At 43.2% G+C, this 26667-nt stretch overlaps 1 protein-coding gene across 6 annotated transcripts in view; it reads right to left on the bottom strand.

The window, feature by feature from the left end:
• The window catches only part of MARK3 (microtubule affinity regulating kinase 3), a 91976-nt gene that overhangs the window by 33981 nt on the left and 31328 nt on the right, over positions 1-26667 (bottom strand). For all 6 annotated transcript variants that reach the window (XM_036014150.1, XM_028505756.2, XM_036014161.1 and 3 more), the window contains 3 exons: positions 7184-7232; positions 5227-5292; positions 300-370 (listed from right to left, as the gene is read on the bottom strand). In XM_036014150.1, the coding sequence (XP_035870043.1) occupies positions 300-370; positions 5227-5292; positions 7184-7232 (186 nt within the window). The remainder of the gene's footprint in view (positions 1-299; positions 371-5226; positions 5293-7183; positions 7233-26667) is intronic.

Raw genomic sequence — 26667 nt, 5'->3', positions numbered from 1 at the left:
GATGGTTATGAAAGGATCCAGTTGTTTTTTTTTTTTTAAGACTCAACTGTCAAAAACTAAGGGTAACAGTGAAGACTAAACTGCAATTACAAACCCAGAGAGAGAGCCCAAGGACAGCTCTACCGCATCGCTTCAGGCACCGAAGGCACGTAATGTGTTTGCGCTGAACTGAACAGCCCTAAGCCCTGCTCCGTCCTATGGGCCCTATAACCATTTATACGGGAAAACACTTGTTTGTTTCAGGGTTTAAGTTAGATAACTTTATCAAATTAATAAACTAAAGGTACATAAATTCATACCTGTCTAAATTTAGCTCTTGCTTCTTTTTCCTTCATTCTTCCATGTGCAACCAAATAGTCAAACACTTCACCTATAATTGAGAAAAATAAAAGTAAGCAGAAGTCCTACTTCTGGGCACTAATTTCCCATAAATTGATGTTTCATTTTTAGCAATGCCTTAATTTTTATTTTTAAATATAGGTATGAAGATAAACAGAAGTATGTGGAATTTACACTAAGTTAGCCTTAAGTGTACTGCGGGCAAAGTTCATCAACAAAATCTTGAAGCTAGAGAAAAGCCTTGAAATTAAACTCTCAGGTTTAAATTATACAACTTTTATTTTAAAGATTATGTTTTAATAAAAACTTAGCAATGAAAATTGAAAGTTAAAATGGGTAAGTCAAAAGAGAAAAGAAAAAAAAAAAAAAGAAAAAAAAATGGGTAAGTTATTTGTGTTAAAAGAGGATGTCTTCACTGTAGGACTATGACAAAACAGCATTTCCTGAATATATTCCTTCATCCCACAAACACGTATCAAGTACCTCCTGACTGCCAGGCACTGTTCCAGGCTCTGGAGAAACAGAGCTGTGAACAAAGCAAGTCCCTTTCCTCGTGGCGTTTACATTCTAGTGGGAGAGACAGGTGACAGACAAAAGAACACACAGTATGTCAGAGGACAAGAAGTGCTATGGAGAAAACCTGGGGAAAGGAACAGGCAGTGTGTCTGTGTGTGCAAGCATGCTGCTGACTGCTGTGAGCACACAGCAAGGGAGGTGGTGGATGGGCAGAGGGATGGGCAGGAGGGGTGAGGGCCTGAGGGGTCCAGTGGACTTTGGTAAGGACCCGGGCACAGCTTATTCTGGGCCCTGACCCTCTCCCCCTCCAGCAGCCAGGGTGATCCTTGTAGGAGATCAGTCATTTCATAGTCTCCTCTACTCCCACAGACAAAGTCCAAGTCTGCCAACATAATTTTAAAACACTTTCATACATGCAAATACAATAAAAACCTCTGAGGAGATTTAGGAACCATAAAGTCATACTCACAATTACTAAGTTATCAATTAGGAATTCGATCCAGAACAGATCTCTTTCCCTTATTAAAAATGTATTTAGCACTCGGACTAAGCAGCTAACCTGACAACCTCTCAAGGCTATCTGTTGGAGAAACAGCAGCAAACAGGTCAGGGACTTGATGGTTAATGGAAGGACACTGAAAACAGGGCAGTGCAGAAGGTCCCTGGGTGCAGGTTCAAGTCCTGCCACTAGTGATGGAACTGCTGGCACAGAACACCTTTCAAGGATTTAGTTTCATCTGCAAAATTAGGATGATTTCTGAGATTCTTTCCAATTCTATAATTCTATGATTCTACTAAACTGAAACACATCAGGCTTGGAGAAGTAGGTAGTAAATTTAAAGAAACTTGAGTTATTCACAATGGCAAACACAAACAACCAAAGCAAGAGAAGTCCTGGAGACCGAGGGTGCTGTGTTGAGATGATCAGAGCACACAGCCAAAGCCAATGAACACCACCACGGCCCACGCTTCAACAATGCTCCTCAAGGGAGGGCCGTCTCCGCGAGCCCCTGAGAAACTCAGAGGCATGTCACTTACCAGGCAGCACTACACTGCCCATGAGAGGCACTAGCTAGACTGGCCCCTCCTTTCTTTCCCCAAGCCCATCCTCCTTCTACTAAAACTGGATGTTAACCTGACTGGTGTGGCTCAGTGGACTGGACGTCATCCTGCAAAGCGAAAGACCACTGGTTTGATTCCAGTCAGGGCTCATGCCTGGGTTGTGAGCTGGGTCCCCAGTTGGGAGTGTGCTAGAGGCAACTGACTGATGTTTCTCTCACACATCAATGTTTCCCTCACTCTCTTTCTCCCTCCCTTCCTCTAAGAAGAAAAAAATAAAGTTTAAAAAAAAAAGCTGAATGCTTCTCAGATGTTTTTGTCTTGCCCTATGTAAGAGCAATCCCTACAACCTGGTACCTAAACCAGATGGACACAGAAAGCCACAACCAAATAACACAACCAGGAGGGGCATGTGGTGTCAGAAGGCTGAGCTTCACACCTGGCAAAGGACCGCAGTGAGATGTCCCCGACTCTACTTCTCAAGGGTGAAAGCCTGGCCACACCACGGAGTCATTGTGATGGCCAAAGAGAGATCGGGTTAGAGAAGGAAGGCACCTGTGCACTGCAGGGGTTACACAAATGAAAAGGTAATGAACATCACTCTGTAAGATGAGTAGAAGGTAGAGGACTCCATATAGATTTTTGTTCTGCAATTAACCTCCAGCTCTTCCTACTGCTGTTCAGTTGTGAAAATCCCAACCAAATTTTCCAACCACACATTTAAAATAGAAATCACACAATTAATAAGAAATTAGGAGTATGAATAAGTGGTATCAGAGGCATGCCTACTAGAACTTATTCTCACTCTCAACAGGCTTCTAATTTTTTATTTAATAGTAAACTCACTACAACGAGGCTGCGATTCAACTTTCTGTCTTCAGGTTTTGCAATCTGGATCAAAGTGCTAATGATAAAACAAAACTCTAACCCAAACAATTTAAGCTATAGAGTCAAACAGAGTATGTTTCCAGGAAGTTATCATTTCATAAATTCAGTTCAATTCTTATTTGTTGAGAATCTACTAGACAATGTGCTAGAGATAGGGAACACAACAAAATAAGCAACAAAACTTCTGACCTACACAGACAAACTCACACATGGTCCAAAAACTACAAGCCTACCCCAAACTCAACCCTACATTGAGAATCTTCGTAAAAGGCAACAGCCATATACCAGGTCTGTCCATACTTTAAACAGCTGGTATACGAAGTCTGTCCAGAAACAGCCCAGCCATTGTTCATATGATGAGAACAGTCTGCAGCACATGGATGTAACCCGGCAGCCAAGGGGAGTGGACTGGAATGCTCATGCGTGAACAGTGATGCCTTCACTGCACTAGTCAGTGGGGGTGGCAGACGCCACTGAGTGAGCATGCGTGCGGTGTGGCCGTCGCATTCAAAGTGACTGAGTGAGCAGAGCAATGAGTCCACATCAACTTTTGTGTTAAGCTTGAACATTCTTCCCCAGAAACTATTCGGATGATTCAGAAGGCTTTCAGAGACAATGCAGTGAGTGTGGCGCAAACACAAGCGTGTGGCACAAACACGTCAAAGACGGCCCAGAATCTGTTGAGAGTGACCCACGCTCTGGAAGGCCTGCAGCAAGCAGAGCACCTGAGACTGCTGGGCGTGTGCAGGCTGCAGCCAACAGAGATCCGCAACCGACAGTGTGAGGACTGGGAGCGGAGCTTCAGGTTCCAGAAACTACTGTGTCCGAGATTCTGACGCAGGATCCTGGCAAGAAATGTGTCGTGGCAAAATTCGTCCCGTGGCGTCTGCTACCAGAGCAGAAGGAACAGCGTGCTGCAGTTGCCAGTGACTTGATTCAGACGGCTGCCAGTGACCTGGATTTCCTCAAGAAGGTCATGACTGGAGATGAACTGTGGGTCTGCAGCTCGCACGACCAGGACAGGGAGGCCCAGTGGAAGCTGCCTGGTTTTCCACACCCGAAGAAGGTGCGGCAAAGTCGCGGCAAGGCCAAGACCATGTAACTGTGTTTTCTGGTTGGGAAGGTGTTGTCCATCAAGAGTCTGCTCGCCCCTCCAGACCAAATGATTAACGAGGAGCATGACCTGTGTTCTTCGTCAGCTGAGAGATGCAATACGATGAAAACGGCCGCAGCTGTGGGCAACCGGTGATTGGCAGCTTCACCACAACAACACGCTCATTCATGCATCACGTCTTGTGCAGAGTTTTTTGGTGAAACATCAAATCACCTAGGTGACCCAGTCCTCCTACAGCCCAGATTTGGTGCCCTGCAAATTCTGCCTTTCCCCAAAACTACAATCACTTTTGAAGGGAAGAGATTTCAGACTGTCACGGAGATTCAGGAAAACACGACAGGACAGCTGATGTCGATTCCAATGAAGGATTTTGCAGAGTGTTTTGAACAGTGGGAGTGACGCTGGGAGAACTGTGTGAGGTCCCAAGGTGCCTCTGTTGAAGGGAACTCAGGCATTGTCCTGTGTACAATATTTCTCATATCTTGTGTTTTCTTCAATCAGTGCCTCTATTTTTAATATTACATTGCTGGATACTTTCTGGACAGACCTTGTTTATTCATATCAAAAAATGTCTTCATTTATATAAACTTGAAGGCAAATAATTACTAGTCCTTAATCTTTGAGGAAAATCTAACCATATACAGAAGAACCACTATGTCTGGCCTTGGGAAAAATGGACACCTTTAACATTACAATACCACACACCACATACAATACCACACACCACACATACAATAATGGAATATTATACAGCCTTAAAAAGGAAGGAAATCCTCTCACATGCTACAACATGGATGAACCTTCAGGACATCATGCTAAGTGGCAGAGGCAGTCAAAAGGACACACACTGTCTAATTCCACCCATATAAGGTCCCTAGGGTGGTCAAGTTCTCAAAGAGAGAAAGCAGAGGGTGGCTGCCAGGGGCTCGGGCACAGGTCATGTTCACTGCGGACAGAGCTGTAGTTTGCAAGACGAAGAGAGCTCCGTGGATACATGGCGGTGACGGCCACACAACAACATGCACCACTCAGTGACACTGAACTGTACCCTTAAAGTGGTTAAAATGGTAACTTTTATGTTATGGACATTTTACCACAATAAAAGAATCCAAGTATTTAGATACTGTCAATTAAAAATGCTAATTGTGAAACAAGAGCAGCCTACAAATGCTAACAGTCAGGTTTTCTGATTCTCATCCTAGTGTATTATGATTGTGGATATTAAAGAAACCTTAACAATCACCTGGATGGGCAGGGTGGATGTGTATTCTTCTAAAAGGGAAGAAAGAAAAACACCACCAAGTTCTTACCTCCACTTGCATACTCCATGATAAGGTACAGTGTTTTGTCAGTTTCGATGACTTCAAATAACTTCACTGGTCAAGGAGAAAAGACAGGAGAAAAAGTAACAAATGTTTGTATGCATACACCATGTACATATAAACTGTAACTACACAAAGTAACTTTTTGTGTTTAAGATTTTAATAGCTGGCCCTCTAAAACCTGCTTTTAGGAAGGTTATCAGATATTACAAGAACAGAAAAGAGCTGGTAAAGCATGGGAGTTCCATGAAATCAATTCTTTCTGGGTTCTGGAACCATGGAAGCGTGCATTCAGTAGTCCAGGAAGATGTATCTGGCCCCATCCCTCTGTCACTGTCTGGTAGCACGGCTACACTGGCTCGGTGCCCTCCCAGCAGTCTTTGCACCTTAGGAAAAGCATTCTTATTTCTCGTTCACACTGCAGAGACTGCTCAGACCTACTCTACTCCTGCAAGTCCGTTGACTTGTTCTGGCTTTAAGGATATATATAATTCCACTTGAGACTTTTGTTGCTTGGGAAACATCACAATTCTCCAAAAACATGGTTTTTTGGTTACTATTATGAAGACAGAGATGGAAAGAAGAAGGGACTGTACTATAATTAATTGAAAACAATTATAGAAATAATTATCTATAACTATTGTAACTTTGCTATACCAGTTCCTGTTACAGACAGAAATAATATTCCTATTACTGCTAATTCATAAAACTATAAAACAATCAGATATATACATTTTAAAATAAAACTGAAATTTCTAAAGCTATCAAATCACTATTTCACATTCTACTTTATTTTGGTAATACATTCTTTAAAATTGAATTTATCACACGAAGGAAATGGTAGTCATCTTTTAGATTTTGGGCTATTTTCTGATGCTTTAACACAGAGTATTAGACCAAATAAAGTGCCTAATGCAGAATTTAATATATGTCTCTTGAACTGATAAAATTATCATATTTCTAAGATGATGTGTTCAGGCTGTCAAGAAAAAAAAATCACTGAAAGAAATTTAAGGCATATATGCTAATAAACTATCAACATATAAATAAAACCTTTCTAAAAATCCCAATGCAAACATTAGCTCTCCTGGGAAAACCCCAATGCAAATATTAGCTCTCCTAATCCAATAGGAATTTAAATTTTTAGACATTTACATCTATCATCAAAGACGTCATTTAGTAGTAAGTAGAGAAAATGCCAGTAAGGGTATAACTTAAGTAATTAAAAAATAAAATAAATATGTTTGAGTTAGCTAGTTCCAGGCAATAGTTAAGAAAGTGTTTTTAGGTGAAAAGTTAAAATTTGAAATCCAGAATTGGCTGGCTAACCCCCAAGGTTGCAATAAAAAAGTGAAGGAAGATTTTCTTCTCACTATTATATTCCTTGTTATTTTTCTTTTCCACGTATTTTACTGATTTTAAGATGAATATTTTTTCACATTTTAAAATATCACTGATAATGGGATGATGGCTTGGTAGCACTGCTATTTTCTTAGTAGTTCATAAAATAATGTCTTTTAAATAATGGTGGCTCAGACTGGATGAAACAACTTTTTCTCTCCTGTGGCTCCATTCTCTTCTTGTGCCTCAGGAATGGGACAGGCTATTAACAGGAAAGCCTTAATATCAAACGTTACCTCTCTTACTTCCTAGAAGTGATTTTGATAATAAACTAATACAACTGTCTGTCTTCAGAGCTACATCACTTTCAAAGTAGTATTTTTAGATTGTAGTAGCTATCACTGTGTAAAGAAGCTGTTATATTATTTTTAACTAAGTTTTAACTCATTTTTAGTAATTTCAAAAGTTTAATACATGTGAAAAACAATCTGGATATATATTCTATTAAATGTGTACCTACATCTCCTGGAATACAAGTTTAGCCTTATGACATACTTTCAAGAATGCATTTAGACCCAAAAATACTTAAGAAAGCAAAAAGTACCTATGTTTGGATGATTTAAAATCTTCATTATTCGTACTTCTCTGAAGAGCTAAAAAACAAACACACAATCCCCCCAACACAGGTTACTATACATCATATTCGACTTTTGCAATGTAAGTTTACATCTTGATTTAGAAAACTGATTCAATGATAATGTTCAGTAGTCCACACTAGGACTAATATGAAGTCTAGCGTAACTATGAAGTAGCTTTTTTTTTAATGGAATGAGTTACTCTTTTTTAAAAGATTTTATTTACTTATTTTTAGAGAGGAAAGGGAGGGAGAAAGAGAGAGAGAGAGAAACATCAGTGTGTGGTTGCTGGGGGCCCTGGCCTGCAACCCAGGCATGTGCCCTGACTGGGAACCGAACCTGCGATGCTTTGGTTTGCAGCCCGCACTCAATCCACTGAGCTACACCAGCCAGGGCTACTATGAAGTAGCTTTATAACCCAATACCACGTGTTTCGATTTTACCTTGTTGAGGAAGCAGAGGTCCCAGGAGAACAATAACACAATCTGAACTCTATTTTGTAACCTTGAACGCATAAGATCAGATTCAGGCAAGAATAGCCCGTGACTAAACTTAGTCTCACTCAGTATCTACCCTGGGGTTCTAATTCTGCAAATCAAAACTTTTATACTCCCAGTAAGCTACCCCCTGAGTGTATCAGATTTATAATTCCAACTGATTTCATGAGATTTTGATAAAGCACTTCAGGAAATCCTCAGTAGAGGTAGGTAATTTAGCATGGAAGCTGTGAGAGGCTTACACTAATGGCTCTAATCAGTACTGCCTCATGTGTTCACACTTTAGCACTGGCTATGTAACTTGCCTTGGCCAATGTGACATCATCAAATTCAAAGCAAACAGAGGCTGGGCAAAATGCATGTGCAGCAGGGCTTGCTTTCTTGGAATGACGTCACCATGATAATGAATAAGACAGTCTAGCCTCCTCTTTGAGGATGAAAGACTGTACACTGAAGAGACCCACTGTTCCAGCTGAGCACAGCCCCCACCAACTTGCCACGGGAATGCTGCCAAACAAGTGACCCCAAGGGAGACTGTGAGAAAGCAGAGCTGCCCAGCCATCGCAGAGGAGGAGGAGAAGCAGTAACTGCTGTAGCAGGAACACATGCTGGGAGTTCAGAGGTGGATCACAGCATTAGGGTCCAGGCTCATATGAGATGATCTCAGAACATAATGGAAATTTAGAGGCCATCTCATCCAACCCTCTTGCAAACAGGCAGAAACCAGAAAAAGAGAGGACAAGACCTTCCAAAGTGCTAGCCCTCCGTAGGGAGTCCGGCCAGAACCAGGTCCCCCACACCCCCCACACCACAGCCTTCAGGAGACGAGGGCTGGGAAGAGTGCGGACGGACTAGACAGAAGGGAAGCTGGAAGACATCACAAGGCACTCACTGTCCTCGTCCTTGCCCGCCACTGCTGATCTAGAAGTGTGCTAGCAGCTACCAACTGGGAGTATGGAGAGAGACACGGATGTATCTGACCTACAAACTGAGCTCAGCTCTTAAAAAACACGGAATCACATTGAACAGACTTTCTGGCTAGAATACCACACCACCTCTAAAGGCAGGAGCACATTTTTCAGCAACAGAAACACCACCAGGTGCTATTGTGGTCACTCCCCACCTTTAATGTCCTGAGAGGAGTCACCCTGAAAACCACTTGGGTTTGAGTTCTCCCTTTTCTCCCCTCTGCCAAGCTACTCAGAAATCCTCTTTTCCAACCTGTTAGAGTTGAATCTGTACCTATCACGTGATTCTCCCCATTATTTCCACAACTCTTTAGAAGAGCTCCAGATAGGATGCCACACCACCACGGCTCAGGATACTGCACGCAGAACGAAGCCAGGCCATGGCAGACTCTCGTCTCCCCACAACTTCAGCTCAGCCACGGGCCTCCAGCCCCCTCCGCTCCTCTCAGGCATCAGCACATGCCACGCTCCTTCCTTCCTGAGCGCCGTTTCTCCTTCTCATCCTTCCAGTCTCAGGCAGATTCTCTGAAAACCATGCCCACGCAGGCCTCCTGTGTTTTATAGCATCCTTCCCTAGAATGTTTTTCAAGATGTGATGGTACTTTTCTGTGCACCTGTTTACTGTCACTTCACTGTCCACGGGGAGCACATCTGTCTCCTTTACCTGTGGTGTAGCTGAAACCCAGCCTGGCACACAGCAGGAACTCGCATGTGTGACAAATACCAAGAACTGTATAGTGTGTGCTGCCCCTCTGGCATACTTATGGCCACACTGCTCCTTACCAACCTGTCCTAGTTCTGCTGGCAGGAGAGCAGGTCGAGAAAATGTAATCATTTTTAAAATTCCCACTAGTAACACGGTGCTGAAACAAAGTAACGAGAATGAAACAAAGTAACGAGAACCAAAGAGCTGAAAAAAGATGGACTATTACAGGAGTTCAAGGAACAGGGAGCTCACACACTAGAGGGCACCATGGAAGTATTTAGGATCATGTAGGACCTGAAAAAGGATGTCCACAGTTGAAAAGGGGTTATGTATGCTCTGTTCATGGGGGCAAAGATATGGAGGTGTGACCAACGAGAAAGAACTATTAAGAAAGACCGAGTGACCCATCTGGCAGAGCAGCATGTTTCCAAGTGTGGACCCCGGGCCACCTGCATCAGGACCACTAGGGTGAACTAATGGTGCAAACTGTAGGTTTCTGGGCCCCACCTGTCACTAGATCTGAAATGGGCCTTGAGAACCTTACTTTTCAACCAAGTAAGGTGTGGTGGTTTTTAAGTATGTCCACAGACTCTGTGGCACTCCTCCCCTCAAAAGGAAGAACTTAATCTCCCTCCAAGTGTAGGGCACTTGGTGACGTGTTTCTAAGGAACGGAGTGAGGCAGAAACAATGGGGGAAAGGGAAGGCACTTAAGAGACTGACCTAGACAATAAAAGGTACTGTGGCTTCCTCCCTGCTTTCACAGATCAATGGTTTTTGTCATGAGGACACTAAGCTCCTTAAGGGACAGGCCCAGATGGCAAGGAGGCCTTGTGCCCACAGTGGGTGAGCAACTGCAATCTCTTGACAGCAGCCAGGCGAGAGGGCCCATTTGAAAGTGATCCACCAGCCCCAGCCAAACCTTCAGATGCCTGCAGCTGTGGCTCATCCAAGAGCACCTAAGTCAGAACCATGCAGCTAAGTCACTCCCAAACACAACTCAGAGACCGCGAGATAACACGAAGTTTTGTCTAAGTTGCCAAGCTTTGGAGTAATTTCTTAGAGAGCAGTGGATAACCAACACACTACAGACAACACACGGAAGTTTGAGAATCCCTGAGCTACAGCGTAAGTTGCACCAAGGGATGGGCTGTGAAAACACACAGGAAAGATGCTGGGAGCAGGAACACAGCCCTCAAGGCGCAGGCAGAGAGCGCTGCTGGAGACTCCCTGAGTAGGGCAGTGTCCGGACATCACCAAAATCACCAGCAGAATCACACATCATGTGGAAACGAATTAATGAACTCTACACCAGGGGTGTCAAACTCATTTTCACCAGGGGCATCAGCCTTGAGGCTGCCTTCAAAGGGCCAGATGTAATTTCAACTCCTTAACAGTTAAGCAGCAGTTACATTTATACAGTCCTCAAATTATCTTGGCCCTTTGAAGGCAACTGCCAGGCGGATGTGGCCCCTGGTGAAAATGAGTTTGACACCCCTGCTGTGCACCAAGTCAGTTAATGGGGGTGGGGGGGGTGCAGGGAGGGATGAGGGGGAAGCAAGAAGCTAGCAGTTACCACGTGCCTACTGTGGCTGAAGCCCAGAGCCAGAGGCTTCACGTCTAGGATCACGTCCAACTTACTTTTCCCAACTCTATCAGGTGCCTGATCTCCAGCACCAGGAACGGAGGGCTGAGAGTTAAGGAATTTGTCCAAGGGCTCCCCACAGCTAGGAGCTGCCAGAGCCAGGACTTGAAGCTGTCTGACTCCAATGTCCACATGCATCCCAGGATTCCACTCAGACACTTAGACATTTACAGGGAAATTAACTGACGGATTACAAGCTGTGGATACAGAAAACTTCAGAGCAACAGGTGGGCTGGCACAGAACTTTTAAAAAAGTCAACAATTTGCATATAAGAGATAAAAATGCAAGAGATTTCATATATTCCGATCAACTGTGAACCTGATGACTTAGGATAATTAAATTTAGACAGAAATAATTTATTGAGAAGAAAACATGAAGTTTAAAAGTCCCTACGAGGACTATAAAAACACTGTTTAAATCTTGTTATTGTAAAAGAACATTTAAGACAGATTTACCTATTTCTACTATGTTAATTCAACTTACTTTTCTATACCCACTCTCAATCTTATGTAGACACTAGCTGTAAAAAATAACAGAAATGGCCCTGGCTGGCGTAGCTCAGTGGATTGAGCTCGGGCTGCGAACCCAAGTGTCGCAGGTTTGATTCCCAGTCAGGGTACATGCCTGAGTTGCAGGCCATGGCCCCCAGCAACCACACATTGATGTTTCTCTCCCTCTCTTTCTCCCTCCCTTCCCTCTAAAAATTAATAAAGAAAATCTTGAAAAAAATGAACTGAGCATATAACAGAGGGCATGGGGGAAGGGGTGAGGGAATTACAGGCATAAAAGGGTGACAGATCAATAAATAAATCGCCATGACGAAGTATGCCCTTCCCCAGACACAGAGGCATGAGGCAGAAGGGACAGGCCAGAACGCAGAGAGCCTGAAGGACAGGACAAATGACTACTTATGTGCAGGCAATACTGGAAGGGAGTCCATGACCGCCCTTGTCTTTAATAGGAAATAGCTGCATCATAAATCCAAGGTTAACAAACAAAGAGCAGCAGCCTTGCATGAAAAGGAGGAGACACAATCAAGAAATATTCAGAGGGGGAAGGAGGTGGAGGCCAAGCTGACACTGACACCCACGTCTGTGGAGATGGGTGCAGGGCAGGCTGAGCCTGGGCAGTCGAGTGAGGACAGTGCGCACACAACTTGTATTTGGTAACTGGGCCTGAAGTTCAGGACAGAAATCTGGGCTAGAGATTACCAGCACAGAGGTGCCATCCTCAAAGGAAACGGCACAGCCTGACTGTATAAAAGGAAAGACAGAACCACCAAGGGACAAACACTTCAGAGAGACGAGTCCACAATGCAGGCGGGGAGAAAATGAAGCCCAGCCACTGGAGCCCCGCAGACCAACCTGTGGGCTCAGAAATGTTTGAAAACAATTCTCAGATCCTGGAGCACCTCTGGGTGCTTCCTGAAGAAGGAAGGACGCCACACCTGCCTTCCCTCATCATCGTACGGAAATCTGTTCCGTTGTCTCACTCACCACACTGGTCACAACACCTCTGCTGAATGGAAAGCATACAAGACCCTCTCAGACAAACCAGGGAGAGAGGCTGGGAAAAGCCCAAGGTTCATGGAGAAAAAAATTGTCGAGAAAATGCATTGGTGTAAAAAAAGAAAAAACATGTGTCTTTGGTTCTCCACACAGAGATATATCTCTGGAAGGACTGACAGAAACTGATGCCACCAACTATCCCAATGGCAGAGACCTGGGTGGCTGGAAGTCAAGGGGTAGGTGAAGACTTCCTTCTGTATTTCTTATGTCCTTTGAACCTTGAACTACATAATTGTATTACCTATCTCCCTTTCTCAATTAATCTGAATTTTAAGAAAAAGCGTTGAGAATAAACAAAAATAGAGTGTTTCTGGTTACAAGGGAAATTCCTAAATAAGAAAAGCTAGCTGAAAACCAGTGTATTTTGGTAACTCGGCAAGAAGCGAGGTTACTATTCCTTCGCATCATGCGATTCAAAGCTGCTGGGGGTGAAAGGTGAGCAAATCTCCCAGGGCATAGGTTTCAAACCAAGCAAATATAGGAACCAGAGCAGTAAGGCAAAATTTAAGGCATATGAGAGATTATCCTCACTCTCAGAACCACCTTAACATGAAAATAAAGAACAGAATAGGCAAGATGACAAATGCCAGGGGAATACAATAACTACCAGCATCATTAAAGACCATTTGTTCAACACGAGCCAAAAACAGCGACCTTGCCCACCCAGGGAACGCTGCCTGTAGATGTGTGGAGGCAGGGTATGTGCAGATGTGCTGCAATGTGCTTAACTAGAATTTCACTGTAGGTTATCACTAAAGTTTTGCTATTATAACATTATCGTGATCACCCTTGTATACACATCCCCGCAACTGTATTGGCAGAGTAGATGCCCAGAAATCAATTGGCAAGGGCATACATGCTTTTAAAACTTTTGTTACTACTGTATTACTCTAAAATATAATTTACGCTATTGTCAAAATTACAAGATTTTCCATTTCCCTGCACTATTGTCAACACTATGGATTATCAGTTTTTTACAGATCTGATTGGTATCTTTTAGGGTGGTGAACATTTTTACTTGAATATTCACTATCTGTCCTATTAACTGCCTAGTGTATCTTCTGGTGATTTCTATTACATTATATACTTCTGTTTCTTATTAATTTACAAGACCTTTTTATAAATACTTGATTCTTAAGTGGGAGGGTCAAGGGCGCTGACCCCCTGCAGAGTTGGAAATCCACATGTAATTCTTGACTCCCCCAAAACTTAGATGTCCCATAGTATCTGTGGAAGACTGGTTCCAGGAACCCCATAAACAGGAAATCCACTATATAAAATGGTATAGATCAATGTATACAGCCAGCCACTGGCATCTGCAGACGCCCAACTGCAGGTGAAAAAAAGCACAGGTATTTATCAAAAAGAAATAATGCATACAAGTGGACCCACGCAGTCCAAACCTGTGTTATTCAGGAGTCAACCGCAGGAGAAAACAAGACCTTCCTCGGCCACGGCTGACAACGTTGGGTACTAATCCAAAGCCACTAGGCCCTCCTCTGCTGCCTTTGTAGGAGCTATGCTTCCAACTTCACTATTTCATCTACTGTTCACCTACACATTTCTAAAAAGCTCGAATATACTGCCCTGGCTGGTGTGGCTCAGCCTGCGAACCAAAGGGTCGCCGGTTAGAATGCCAGTCGGCACATTCCTGTGTTGCGGCCCAGGTCCCCAGTAGGGGGCGCACAAGAGGCAACCACACACTGATGCTTCCTCTCCCCCTCTTCCTCCCTTACCCTCTGTCTAAAAATAAATAAAATCTTTAAAAAATTAAAAAAGGAGTCCGACTACTTATTGTCTCTCACTCTACCCTCAATCCTCCCTCACAAGGGCAAGCACTTTCAGAACTGGTATTTGCTGCCTTACTTCTGAACAGCATGTTTGTGAGGCTCTTCAATGACTTTTTAACCCCCCCCCCCCCCCTTGGGCTATCTACTGTGTTAACATGGGCAGTTATGATTTGGCTTTCACATCCTGTCCTCCACTCCACATCCCTTGCCTCCTTCCTCCTCATAAGTTATCATGATGTTTGTCTAAATTACTCATTTACATCATATAAATGTTACTTACAGCCATGCTAGAAATATATTTCCACTCATTTTATTTATTTTTAAATGGTTTTTGCCCCAGCCAGGTAACTCAGTTAGTTAGAGTGTCTTCCCAATACGCCAAGGTTGTGGGTTTGACCCCAGGTCAGGGCACATACAAGAATCAACCAATGAGTGCATCAATAAGTAGAATGACAAATAAATTCTTTCCTCGGTCTCTCCCCTAACCTCCTCTGTCTCTAAAATCAATAAATTAGAAATATTTTAAACCACATTTAGCCCTGGCTGGTGTAGCTCAGTGGATTGAGTGCCGGCCTCTGAACCAAAGGGTCACCGGTTCGATTCCCAGTCAGGGCACATGCCTAGGTTGTGAGCCAGGTCTCCAGTAGGGAATGCGCAAGAGGCAACCACATATCCATGTTTCTCTCCCTCTCTTTCTCCCTCCCTTCCCCTTGCTCTAAAAATTAAATAAAATCTTTAAAAATATATTTAAATGTTCTTTTATTTCCTTGGAGGTATTACCTGGCTCAGTTATTTTGTTAAATTTTCTACATACCTGTCACTTTACTAATGTACCCTTAAACTTTCTGACAGAAGTGTGAATCTCCTCTCAAATACTTGCAAATGATCATCTTCCCCCTTTATATCAGTAGACACTCCTATTCTGGAGGCCTTGGTTCTGTCCTCAAGGACCATTGGGTTCAATTTTCTGTTCTGGAGTCTTTGCTTGTCTCTTTCTTGGCATTCTCTCTTGTGGTGGTGAAACGTAACCCACTGACAGCTCCTGAGGAGGGAGCTGCTGCCTGACTCAGGATGTTTTGGTTTCATCTTCACATCTGATTGACAGTTTGCTGGGTAAAGAGTTCTAGGTTAGCACTGTTTTCTCTCAGAAAATCCACCCCCAAGCTTTAATGAGATATAACTGACATATAATATTATATAAGTTTCACATTTACAATGTAAATGTAATTTGATACAAATATATATTGTAAAATCTACCAACAATAAGGTTAACAACACATCCTTCACCTTACAAATTAGCATTCTGTTATTGTTATAGTGAGAACATTTAAAATCTACTCTCATTGCAGCCTTCAAGCACACAGTACAGTAGTGTTAACTACTGCCACCAAGCTGTACCTCAGATCCCAGAACTTGCCCATCTTCTGTCTGTAATCCCCGTTAACCACCATCTGTTCATCTTCCCCATCCCCGATCCACCTGGCCACCACTCTGTTTTTATGAGTTCAGTTTATTAAGATTCTATATATACATAAATGATATGTACTGTCTTTCTTTGACTTAACTTAGAATAATGCCCTCAAGTCTATCCATGTTGTGGCAAATAGCAGGATTTCCTTTTTTTTTTTTTTATGGCTGAATAATATTCCAATGGGGGAGCATGTTTCTTTCAAGGTAGATATTATTTATTTCCCTTTGATTTTATTTTTATTTTCACTGAATTTACCGGAGTGACACTGGTTGATAAAATTACATAGGTTAGCCCTGGCTGGCGTAGCTCAGTGGATAGAGCGCGGGCTGCGAACCAAAGTGTTGCAGGTTCGATTCCCAGCCAGGGTACATGCCTGGGTTGCAGGCCATAACCCCCAGCAACTGCACATTGATGTTTCTCTCTCTCTCTCTCTCTCTCTCTCTCTCTCTTTCTCCCTTCCCTCCCTTCCCTCTCTAAAAATAAATAAATAAAAAAAAAAATCTTAAAAAAAAAATTACATAGGTTGCAGGTGTACAATTCTATAATAGATCATCTGTATGCTGTATTGTGTGTTCACCACCCAAAGTCAAGTCTCATTCCATCATCATTTATCCCCCGTCTACATTCTTCTACCTCCCCCCACCCAGCAATTTTTTATTTCTGCAAATGGATCCATGGTATGCTCTAAGTTTAACGTATTTAAAATATTCGGTTCTTTAGTAACTCTTTAAAAATAGCACAATGAATAATTGGTACAATTAAAAATAAAGTGTAATACTATCAATTCTCAATTTACTTTAAATATCAACTTCATTAATTCCTGCCAAAAAGAAAATAAGTCTGACAATAAATTAAAAAGTTTCCCATAAGGCGGCAGCAACACCAAATCAGGATTTTCCACTTCTATTACTGCTTTTGAAATCCCACAATAAAGAAATACACATCCATTTTCAGTCTCCACACGTCAAACACGTAGAGTCAACAAGGGCCGCAGTTGCTTTCACTTCCCACAGTCCGTTCCTGCCAGCGGAGCAGAGCCATCACGCGCAAGGGAATGCAGAGGCCAGGCTGTCAGCAACAGCCAGGGTCCTCCTAACGGACCCCTTCTGTGAATGGCCTGAGCTGCTAGCCTGCTGCAAGTCCACAGGAAAAGAGGAAGGTACCAAGACAGGAAAAGATGAACCGAGTTGTTCAATGAAAAGGATCTGTGCTTCATCGGGGGGAAAGCGGTGAAGCCCTAGGCATGGAGTCACTCCCTGGAGAGCTGGAGAGGGCAGGACACAGTCAGCAGGGGCAGGAGTCGGAGACTTTTAGGACACCGGGGAGGTCAGCTGCAGAAGGGAAAAGGCATCACAGACTTGGACGGGAACCGAAGAGGTCGAGGAGCCATTCCCCCCTGGGCTGCACACTGGGGCCCCTCAGCCTCACCCTGGAGTCGTCGAACCAGGACCTCTGGGGGATGTGCAGTGGGCATTTTGAAGAAACCATGGCTTTTTGTTTTTTAAACTCCACAGATGATTCTAATGCACAGCAAGGGTAGAAAATGACTGGTTTAAGGAGGCTAAAGCAAAAAGCGCCCCAAATAACCCAGGGTGGTAGCAGTAATTTCATCCTAGACCACATGAAAAGCATGAGCTGGTCCTCTCTGCCCTCAGATTATACAGTTCCCTGATCTGCTCCATGACTAAAATTCCCTGAGATGCCAAAAAAGGCCACCACTGTTACAGAGCTCTAAGCATTACCCGTGGCTCCAGAACAAACACCGGCTCAAAAAAGACGGAGCAGAATTTCTTCACAAAAAAAACCTGATAAAAGGAATCTAGAGTCAATCATACTTCAATAACCTACTGCATATTTACCATAGATATCAATTTGATGTTTAGTCTTCTTTTAAAACACAGGGATTTCCCTCCATCTCTTACTAGAAGTGTGGACTTCAGAATGGCACTTGAACCTCACTCAAAAAATGCCTTACTGTTGGGCCAGCAGGATCAACTAAAGGACGGATTCTCCACCGAAGGGCCTTGTTGGATGTTGGAAGTAGATGAATCCGTCCTCATCCAACTTACGTAGCATTGAATGAGAAGTGATAGCTCATACAAAGACTCGTTATTCAAAAATACCCCAAAAGACTGGAATTACTACAGAAAACCAATAGTTCTTTAGCAGGAATCAAATAAATTCAGGTAAGGGGAAAAAAATGACAGCTGGCATGAAATGAAGTAAGCCTGTGTTGAGGGCAATTCCTGTGGCTGGCCCAAGAGGCTGAGTACTTACTCGGGAGATGGAACCAAGGAGACCCAAAATAAACTGGCTATATTTGAAGTAGTAGATTTAAACTCTATAGCTCTGTATGGCAGAATAGAGAACAGTGTTGTTGAAGTTTCTAGAAGACCGATGCTAGTGCAAAGGAAAAGGAAAAACCTGATAACCAGAGCATCTGACACTGAAACAAGATAGCAGAGCAAGGAGCAGCATTCGTATCTACACACGTTTAAAGCTGGCTAATGAACCAGTTACCATAAATGTGCGTTTCTTTTTTTTTTTTAATTTTAATTTTAATTTTTTTTTTTTTAGGGAGGGAAGGGAGGGAGGGAGGGAGGGAGAGAGAGAGAGAGAGAGAGGGAGAGACGGAGAGAGAGAAACATCAATGTGCGGTTGCTGGGGGTTATGGCCTGCAACCCAGGAATGTACCCTGGCTGGGAATCGAACCTGGGGCACTAAATGTGCATTTCTTAAAATCAATTATTTCACCCTCGCTGGTGTGGCCCAGTGGATGGAGAATGGGCCTGTGAACCAAAGGGTCACTGATTCGATTTCCAGCCAGGGAACATGCCTAGGTTGTGGGCTGGGTCCCCAGTAGGGGGCATGCAAGAGGTAACCACACATTGATGTTTCTCTCCCTCTTTCTCCTTCCCTTCTCTCTAAAAAATAAATAAAATCTTTTAAAAAATCAATTATTCCAGTAGATGTTATAAATTTCTTCTTTTTAATTAAGTGGTTCCAGTGTAAGAAATACATTATGGTATAAATAGTGTCACAGAGTTTGGTGACAATTAAGTTTCTGCCACTGAGTAAACCGAATAACAAAATCTTAGAAATAAGGACCCTGGGGAAGGTTAGGGAATCACTGAAAAGTTCATTACAGAAACGACTGTTCCTTAAAAGGGCTGTGGCTTTCAATGCTCCTGGTAGGGCCAAGACAAAACCTCTAGCCCACATTCGTCCAGCACGTGGCGCTGCACTGCCCCCACACGCCCACAGGCCGCCTCCACCCCTCAGACTCTGTGTGCACCGACACCGAGAACCCCGGCATCAACACTACAGTGAGAGCTACAGAGGTCTTCCCATTCTTTGTCACTTGGTGAAAAATATTTAGATCCTTCAAAGAAGAGGTAAAATTTACACCAACCACATCGACTCACTGAGAGTCCGCTGCCCTATGCATCTCTTCATCTAGCCGTCAATTTGGATAGCCTTTACTATCCTTTGTGATTAATCAGTAATCAAGTGAGTAGATAGGTTTTCTTGAGTCCTGTGACCCAAGAAGAGGGTCATCAGAACCCAGACTTTGTAGGTGGTCGGTCAGAAGCACAGACATCTGAAGGGGAAGGCAGTGTTGTGGGCCTGAAGCCCTTACCTGTGGAATCTATCTAACTCTATCTCCAGGAAAACAGTGTCAGAATTCAGTTGAATTTTCAGACACCCTGATGGAGTCAGAAAATTGCTTGTTGGTGTGGGGATGCCTGCACACGCATACTTGCATTGGGTCCAGGAACCCTTTTCAGATGTCGATTCCATGAAAGCAAGAACTTCATTTGACTCAATATTGTATCCACAGTGCTTAGAATAGTGTCTAGCATACAGCAGGTGTTTAATAAGAAGTGTTTGTTAAATGAGTGAATAAACAAACAAACCTGCATAAAAACGTGGCTTATGCAATTTTTGGAAGAAATGGTAGGGTATAAGGTTTGCTTGTGTCAAGTAGTTGAAATAGTCCTGCAAGCTTCAAAGTATTAGACACTTTCTTTATGGCTACCAGAAAGGACAGCCCCAGGTTTGCTCCCATCCAAGTTTTCACAAATCCTGAATGGGGGAAACTCAACCAATCACGGTGAGTGGCGTCACGGAATGCAGAGAGTCTGCACTTCAGAGGCAGACCAATACCCGGGTCTGTGCTCCACCTCTCACTGACTGAAAGGGTGGACTACACCCACTTCTCAGTCTGTCTCCTCACCGGGAAACCAACATGGTAATGAGACTCAGGTAACAAGCCCGAAGAAGAAAAGAGACCTATCAGAGCAGCTACCCGGAAATTACGGCCTGCCCGTGTGAGAGCATGGGAGGCACAGGCTGGCACTGATGACGGTGAACGCCTACGTGCTAACAGACACTGCTCAGCACCAGTGCTCTCCCCTGTGAACCGTGGCGAACATGTGTCACTGAGAACTCAGCAACGCCTGAATTACTACCAACCCCACCTACCAAAGAATGGCTGCCCACCACGCACCCATCACTTACTCACTAGTTAGGTGACTTTGCACAGGTTAGTTTATCTCCCTAGCATCTATTTTCTGAATAACAGAACTTTACAACCTCGTGAAACTGAAAGCATTAAATGACTACTAAGAATAAATTTTGTTCCCCCCAAATTCACATGCTGAAGTCCTAACCCAGAAGGCAAAATGGGAATCGACTAGGTTTAGATGTGGTCATGAGGGCAGGTCTTCATGATGGGCTCAGTGCCCTTCTCAGTGGAACCACTAGGGTGCACCCACTGGCACCGCGCTGTGCAGCTGCAGCCCCAGCCCCAGCCCCAGCCCCAGCAGGGGCAGCAGCAGGAGGAGAACTCTTGCCAGAACCGACTGTGCTGGGCCCTGACCTGGGACTGCTCAGCCTTTGCAACTATGTGAAACAAACACCTGTGGCTTCAGCCTGTGGCATTGTGTTATAGCAGCTTGAAAAACTAATACAATGAGTCAGTTTGGACAATACACTTGAAACCATGCTCAGCATGTAATAAATGCTCAAATATTAGCTGTTATCACAAGTAGTCTAAAATGGAGACAACTGTACTTGAACAACAGTAAAAAAAAAAAAAGTAGTCTATAGCAATTAAGTCCTACAGAAGAGACCTAGCCAGAACCTACCATTCAATTCCTAAGCTCTACTTACTTCCTGTGAGGAAAAAATTATAAACAAAAACATCCCTCACCCCCTAAAACCAAGCAAACAAAAACCTAATTTTCCACAGGATGCACAATAATGGCATGGCAAATGCCCCGACCTTACCGTGTGCCAGATACTATTCTCAGCTCTTTCAAGGCCCTGTGAATGTTAATTTATTTAATTCTCTCTACAGCCGTTAGGAGGTAGTTATTATTCTCACCTTATAAATAAAAAACTAACACCCTGCCCTGGCTGGTGTGGCTCAGTGGATTGAGCTCTGACCTGTGAACCAAAGGATCTCCAGTTCGATTCCCAGTCAGGGCACATGCCTGGGTTGCAGGCCAGGTCCCCAGTAAAGGGCACACGAGAGGCAACCAGACATTGATGCTTCTCTCCCTCTCTTTCTCCCTCCCTAAAAATAAAAAATAAAAAAACCCCTAAGACCCGGGGAGGTTAAGTGCCTTGCCACAGCAAGGATGATGGGCTGAAGCCTGGCTTTGAATCCATGCAGCCTGGCTTTAACATGTTCCTACACTACTTACACTTCCTCTCTTTGTGTTAAAGGTCTATTTACTCCAAGACTGAAAAGAATGTTAATAACTTTAATTGAGCTACACTTAGTGTACTGGCACATCTTACTAAAGTCTAATATTTTTTAAAAGGTAATCCACGTTTTTTTAAATTTTATTTATTTATTTTTAGAGAGGGAAGGGGGGGTGGAGAGAGAAAGAGAAAGAAAGAGAGAAAGAGAGAGAGAGAGAGAGAGAGAGAGGGAGAAAGAGAGAGAAACACCAATGTGCGGTTGCTGGGGGTCATGGCCAGCAACCCAGGCATGTACCCTGACTGGGAATCAAACCTGAGACACTTTGGTTCGCAGCCTGTGCTCAACCCACTGAGCTACGCCAGTCAGGGCTTGTAATCCACGTTTTTAAAAAATGAGCTACGGCTTACTTCTTAATGATAAACTCAGATTTAATAAAACAAGACGCAGCAAGATTACCTGGGTCTCTTCAGCTTTTTGAGCTAAAGCTAAAAATGACTTTAAAAAACCAGGAAGAAGACTAACGTATTATTCATGCTGTTTTCAAAAACATCAGAGTTATACCACATTACAAAGTTCTTTAAAGGCTGACCAAAAAGACACTGATGAACAGAAAATTTCCAATGGAGAAAAATACAGGGTCCAGCAGAAGTAACACCTGCTTCAGTGTGGTTGGTAGGGCAATAATATGGGTGTACTAATTTACAGTTTTAATTTGAACATTTCACCTAAAATGTGATATGGTGTGCTTGAGTGTGATACTGTTATGTTACAGAATTATATGCTTATGATTTTGTAATAATAAAAGATTTTGTACTAAAAAGGGGGTGTTATATCGACTTCTGGCCAAGATGGAGGCATAGGTGGACATACTGTGCCTCCTCGAACAACCAAAATTAAGGACAACAAAAATTTAGAAACAAAAGACAACCAGAATAGACAGAAAATTGAGCTGTATGGAAGTCCCGACAACCATTCATCCAGACTGGTAAGGGGAGGAGTCAGCAGCCGGTGAAGAGGGGTCCTGACAGGAAAAAGCAGCGGCTGGCAGACCCGGGCGCACAGGGCACAGGCGGTGGCTAGCAGTTGCCGGTGGCAGACCCCAGGCATAGGTGTGGAAGGCAAGAGCAGACCCAGTGAGGCGCACAAAGCAGCTGGCTGTCCACAGTCACACATCTGCGCACAGATAAACCAGGTGAAAACAAGCAAAGAGACAGGCCATGCAACCCAGGGCTCCACCGCCAGGAAATAAAGCCTAAAAGCACTGATTAAAAACACCTGTGGAGGTTGAGATGCTGGGAGAGACTCACAGCCTCACGGGAGAGTTCGTTGGAGACACCCAAAGGGTCCTAGAACGTACACAAGCCCACCCACCCAGGAACCAGCACCAGAAAGGCCCAATTTGCTTGTGGGAAGTGACAGAGGGAACTGAAATCCGGTGGAGAACAGAGCAAGCACCATTGTTCCCTCTCTGACCCTCCCCCATGTACAGTATCACAACCCACTGACCTGGGTTGACCTGCCCTGGTGAACACTTAAGACTCCACTCCTCATTCACTATGCAACAGGTGTGACCAGACCACCACCGCCCCCACAAAAAAGGCTCAAACAGAAACATAAATCAAAGCTCCAGAGCCAGTACTTCTCAACGACCAAGAGATAGCCAACCTATCAGGTGCACAGTTCAAAACACTGGTGATCAGGATGCTCACAGAATTGGTTGATTTTGGTCGCAAATTAGATGAAAATATGAAGGCTACACTAAGTGAAATGGAGAAAAATACACAGGGAACCAATAGTGATGGAAAAAAAAACTGGGTCTCAAATCAATGGTGTGGACCAGAACGAAGGAAAAAATATACAATCAGAAAAGAATGAAGAAACAAGAATTCAAAAAAATGAGGAGAGGTTAGGAACCTCTAGGACATACTGAAACGTTCCAACATCCGACTTATAGGGGTGCCAGAAGGACAAGAGGAAGAGCAACAAGTGGAAAACTTATTTGAATAAATAACAAAGGAGAACTTCCTCCTTCTGGCAAAGGAAATAGACTTCCAAGAAGTTCAGGAAGCTCAGAGAGTCCCAAAGAAGTTGGACCCAAGGAGGAACACACCAAGGCACATCATAATTATATTAGCTAAGATTAAAATGAAGGAGAGAATCCTAGAAGCAGCAAGAGATAAGGGGACAGTCACCTACGAAGGAGCTCCCATCAGACTGTCAGCTGATTTCTCAAAAGAGACCTTGCAGGCAAGAAGGGGCTGGAGAGAAGTATTCCAAGTCATGAAAGGCAAGGACCTACATCCCAGATTACTCTATCCAGCAAAGCTTTCATTTAGAATGGAAGGGCAGATAAAGTGCTTCCCAGATAAGGTCAAGTTAAAGGAGTTCATCATCACCAAGCCCTTATTTTATGAAATGTTAAAGGGACTTACCTAAGAAAAAGAAGATAAAAAATACGAATAGTAAAAAGACGGCAAACTCACAATTATTAACAACCACACTAAAACAAAAGCAAACTACGCAAACAACTAGAACAGGAACAGAACCACAGAAATGGAGATCACATGGAGGGATAGCAACAGGGGAGTGGGAGGAGGAGAGAGGGGGAAAAGGTACAGAGAATAAGTAGCATAGATGGTAGGTAGAAAATAGACCGGGGGAGGGCAAGAATAGTATGGGAAATGTAGAAGCTAAAGAACTTATGACACATGGACATGAACTAAAGGGGGGAATGTGGGTGGGAGGGGGTGTGCAGGGGGAGGGGAGTAAAGAGGGGGAAATGGGACAACTATAACAACATAATCAACAAAATGTATTTTAAAAATCATGAATAACCAAAAAAGGGGGGGTGTTATTTGTGCCAGACCCTGTATAATTCTTACTAGAATCTTATATTATTAAATCAATGTGTGAGCCTAAGTATCGTCAACACTTTGCAATGGACATGATTTTAACACCTGTGTTCTAACACTGCCTGAATAAGCCAGTCCATATTTTTGGGTAGTCACAGTATAGAAAATTACATATTGTTGATAGCAGAATGTTCCTGAAAGTGACCGTCGGCTTTTAAAGCAGTGCTCCAAACTCCAGGGCTTAATATTAAAATAGAAAGAGAGCATGTTCCATGGGAGGCACAGGCTGGCACTAATGATGGTGAATTCCTACACAGTGAATTCCTAACTGGTGAATCCTGGATGGTGTGGCTCAGTGGATTGAGTGACAGACTGGGAACCGAAAGGTCACTGGTTTGGTTCCCAGTCAGGGCACATGCCTGGTTTGTGGGCCAGGTCCCCAGTTGAGGGTGTGAGAGAAGCAACCACACATGGGTGTTTCTTTCCTTCTCTTTCTCCCTCCCTTCCCCCATCTCTAAAAATAAATAAAATATTTTAATAAAATGCTTCTAATTTGTAAGACAAGAATATAAACTTATACACATAATTTATAACATTACCCTACAAACTGAAACATTACACTTACTAAGTTGTTTCACTTGGACAGACCTGGCTGTAGAGTAAGTCTTTGTGGTTGGCTGATACTTGAACTACATGACAGACAACCTCAAAGTCTCACCTATCACATTATGTGCCAAAATTAACATTGATGCAAATCTGCATAATCATAGTATCAGACTAACAGACAACCTATAATGCACTAGACTGATAATAATATGACAAACAGTAATTTTTAATAATAATAAAATAGAACAGCAATTAAAATCTAAGGCTAGCCCTGCTGTAGCTCAGTTGGTCAGATCATCAACCTAATATACCAAGGTTGTGAGTTCAGGACCCAGTCGGGCAACCAATGACAGCATAACTAGGTGACAACAAGTCAATGTCTGTCTGTCTGTCTCAAATCAATTTAAAAAAACAAACAAAAAACCCTATGGCCAAAAATAAGCAATCAAGAAAAGAGGAAAAATTATAACCAGCTCAAGAAAATATTATGATAAAATTCTTTCTAGAAAACTGCTAGGATTGCCTGCAAGGACACTAACGGTGGAAGATTTGTAATATCATTTGAATACTGACCTTGAATCCTCAGTGAACTTCTTTATATGCTAATTTTAGTTCTGAATACTAAATTTCAGTAATCCCTAACTTACTTATTAGTACTAAGTCCTTAGTTCTATAAAGACAGAAAAGTTTAGCCCTGGCTGGTGCAGCTCAGTGGACTGAGAGCCAGGCTGAGAAGCAAGAGGCTGCCTGTTCGATTCCCAGTCAGGGCACGGGCCTGGGTCACAGGCCGGGTCCCCAGTGCAAGGCACACAAGAGACAATCACACAATGATGTTTCTCTCCCACCCTTTCTCTCTCTCTTCCCCTCTAAACAATAAATTATATATATATATATATATATATATATATATATATATATATATATATAAATAAATAAAAAGAAATGAAAGTTTAAGGAAACGAATACAATTCCATCTTCAAAAGAAAGGACTGGAATTTTTGGATCTGTTCCAGGGCCACTTTGAGAACCCTGCTTACAGCCTGTCTATTATGCCTTTCAGAACCACTTGTTTAAATATCATTTCTAGTGCAAGGTAAGGTCTACCCCCCGCCACCCCACCTCACATACACAAAAAGGGATTCAAAATTCTTAGGATATAAATGGGAAATAACCATTAGGAATGTACACAGGGCATTCCACTTATAGTATCTTACACACACAGTGCTCTGCAGTTTTCAGAGCTTTTATAATATGCATTACTTCATTAATAATCCATCCTGAGGAGATGAAGTTACAGTCGAACATCAGTTCTTGAACTTAATTCGTTACAGAAAACTGTTCAAGAAGTGATTTATTACAAAACCTAATCTTCTTTGTTTGTTGCCGAGAGACACGTGACTGATCACACAGGTTATCAGCAAAAGAGATGTTGGGTAGAGCAGTAGTCTCCACCTTTTGGTACCAGGAACCAGTTTTGTAGAATACAATTTTTCCACGGCAGCAGGAGGGACAGGAAGCTTTGCTAGATCTCCCGCCATTCACCCCCCGCTGTGCTGCCCAGTTCCTAACAGGCCACGGACCTGTACTGGTCCGAGACACAGAGGTCGGGGATTCCTGGGGTAGAGAATTGAGATCTGA

The sequence above is a fragment of the Phyllostomus discolor genome, chromosome 1 (genome assembly GCF_004126475.2).
Source record: "Phyllostomus discolor isolate MPI-MPIP mPhyDis1 chromosome 1, mPhyDis1.pri.v3, whole genome shotgun sequence".
Lineage (NCBI taxonomy): Eukaryota > Metazoa > Chordata > Mammalia > Chiroptera > Phyllostomidae > Phyllostomus > Phyllostomus discolor.
Note: the sequence above shows the minus strand (reverse complement) of the source record. Positions and strands in the feature narration are given on the sequence as shown.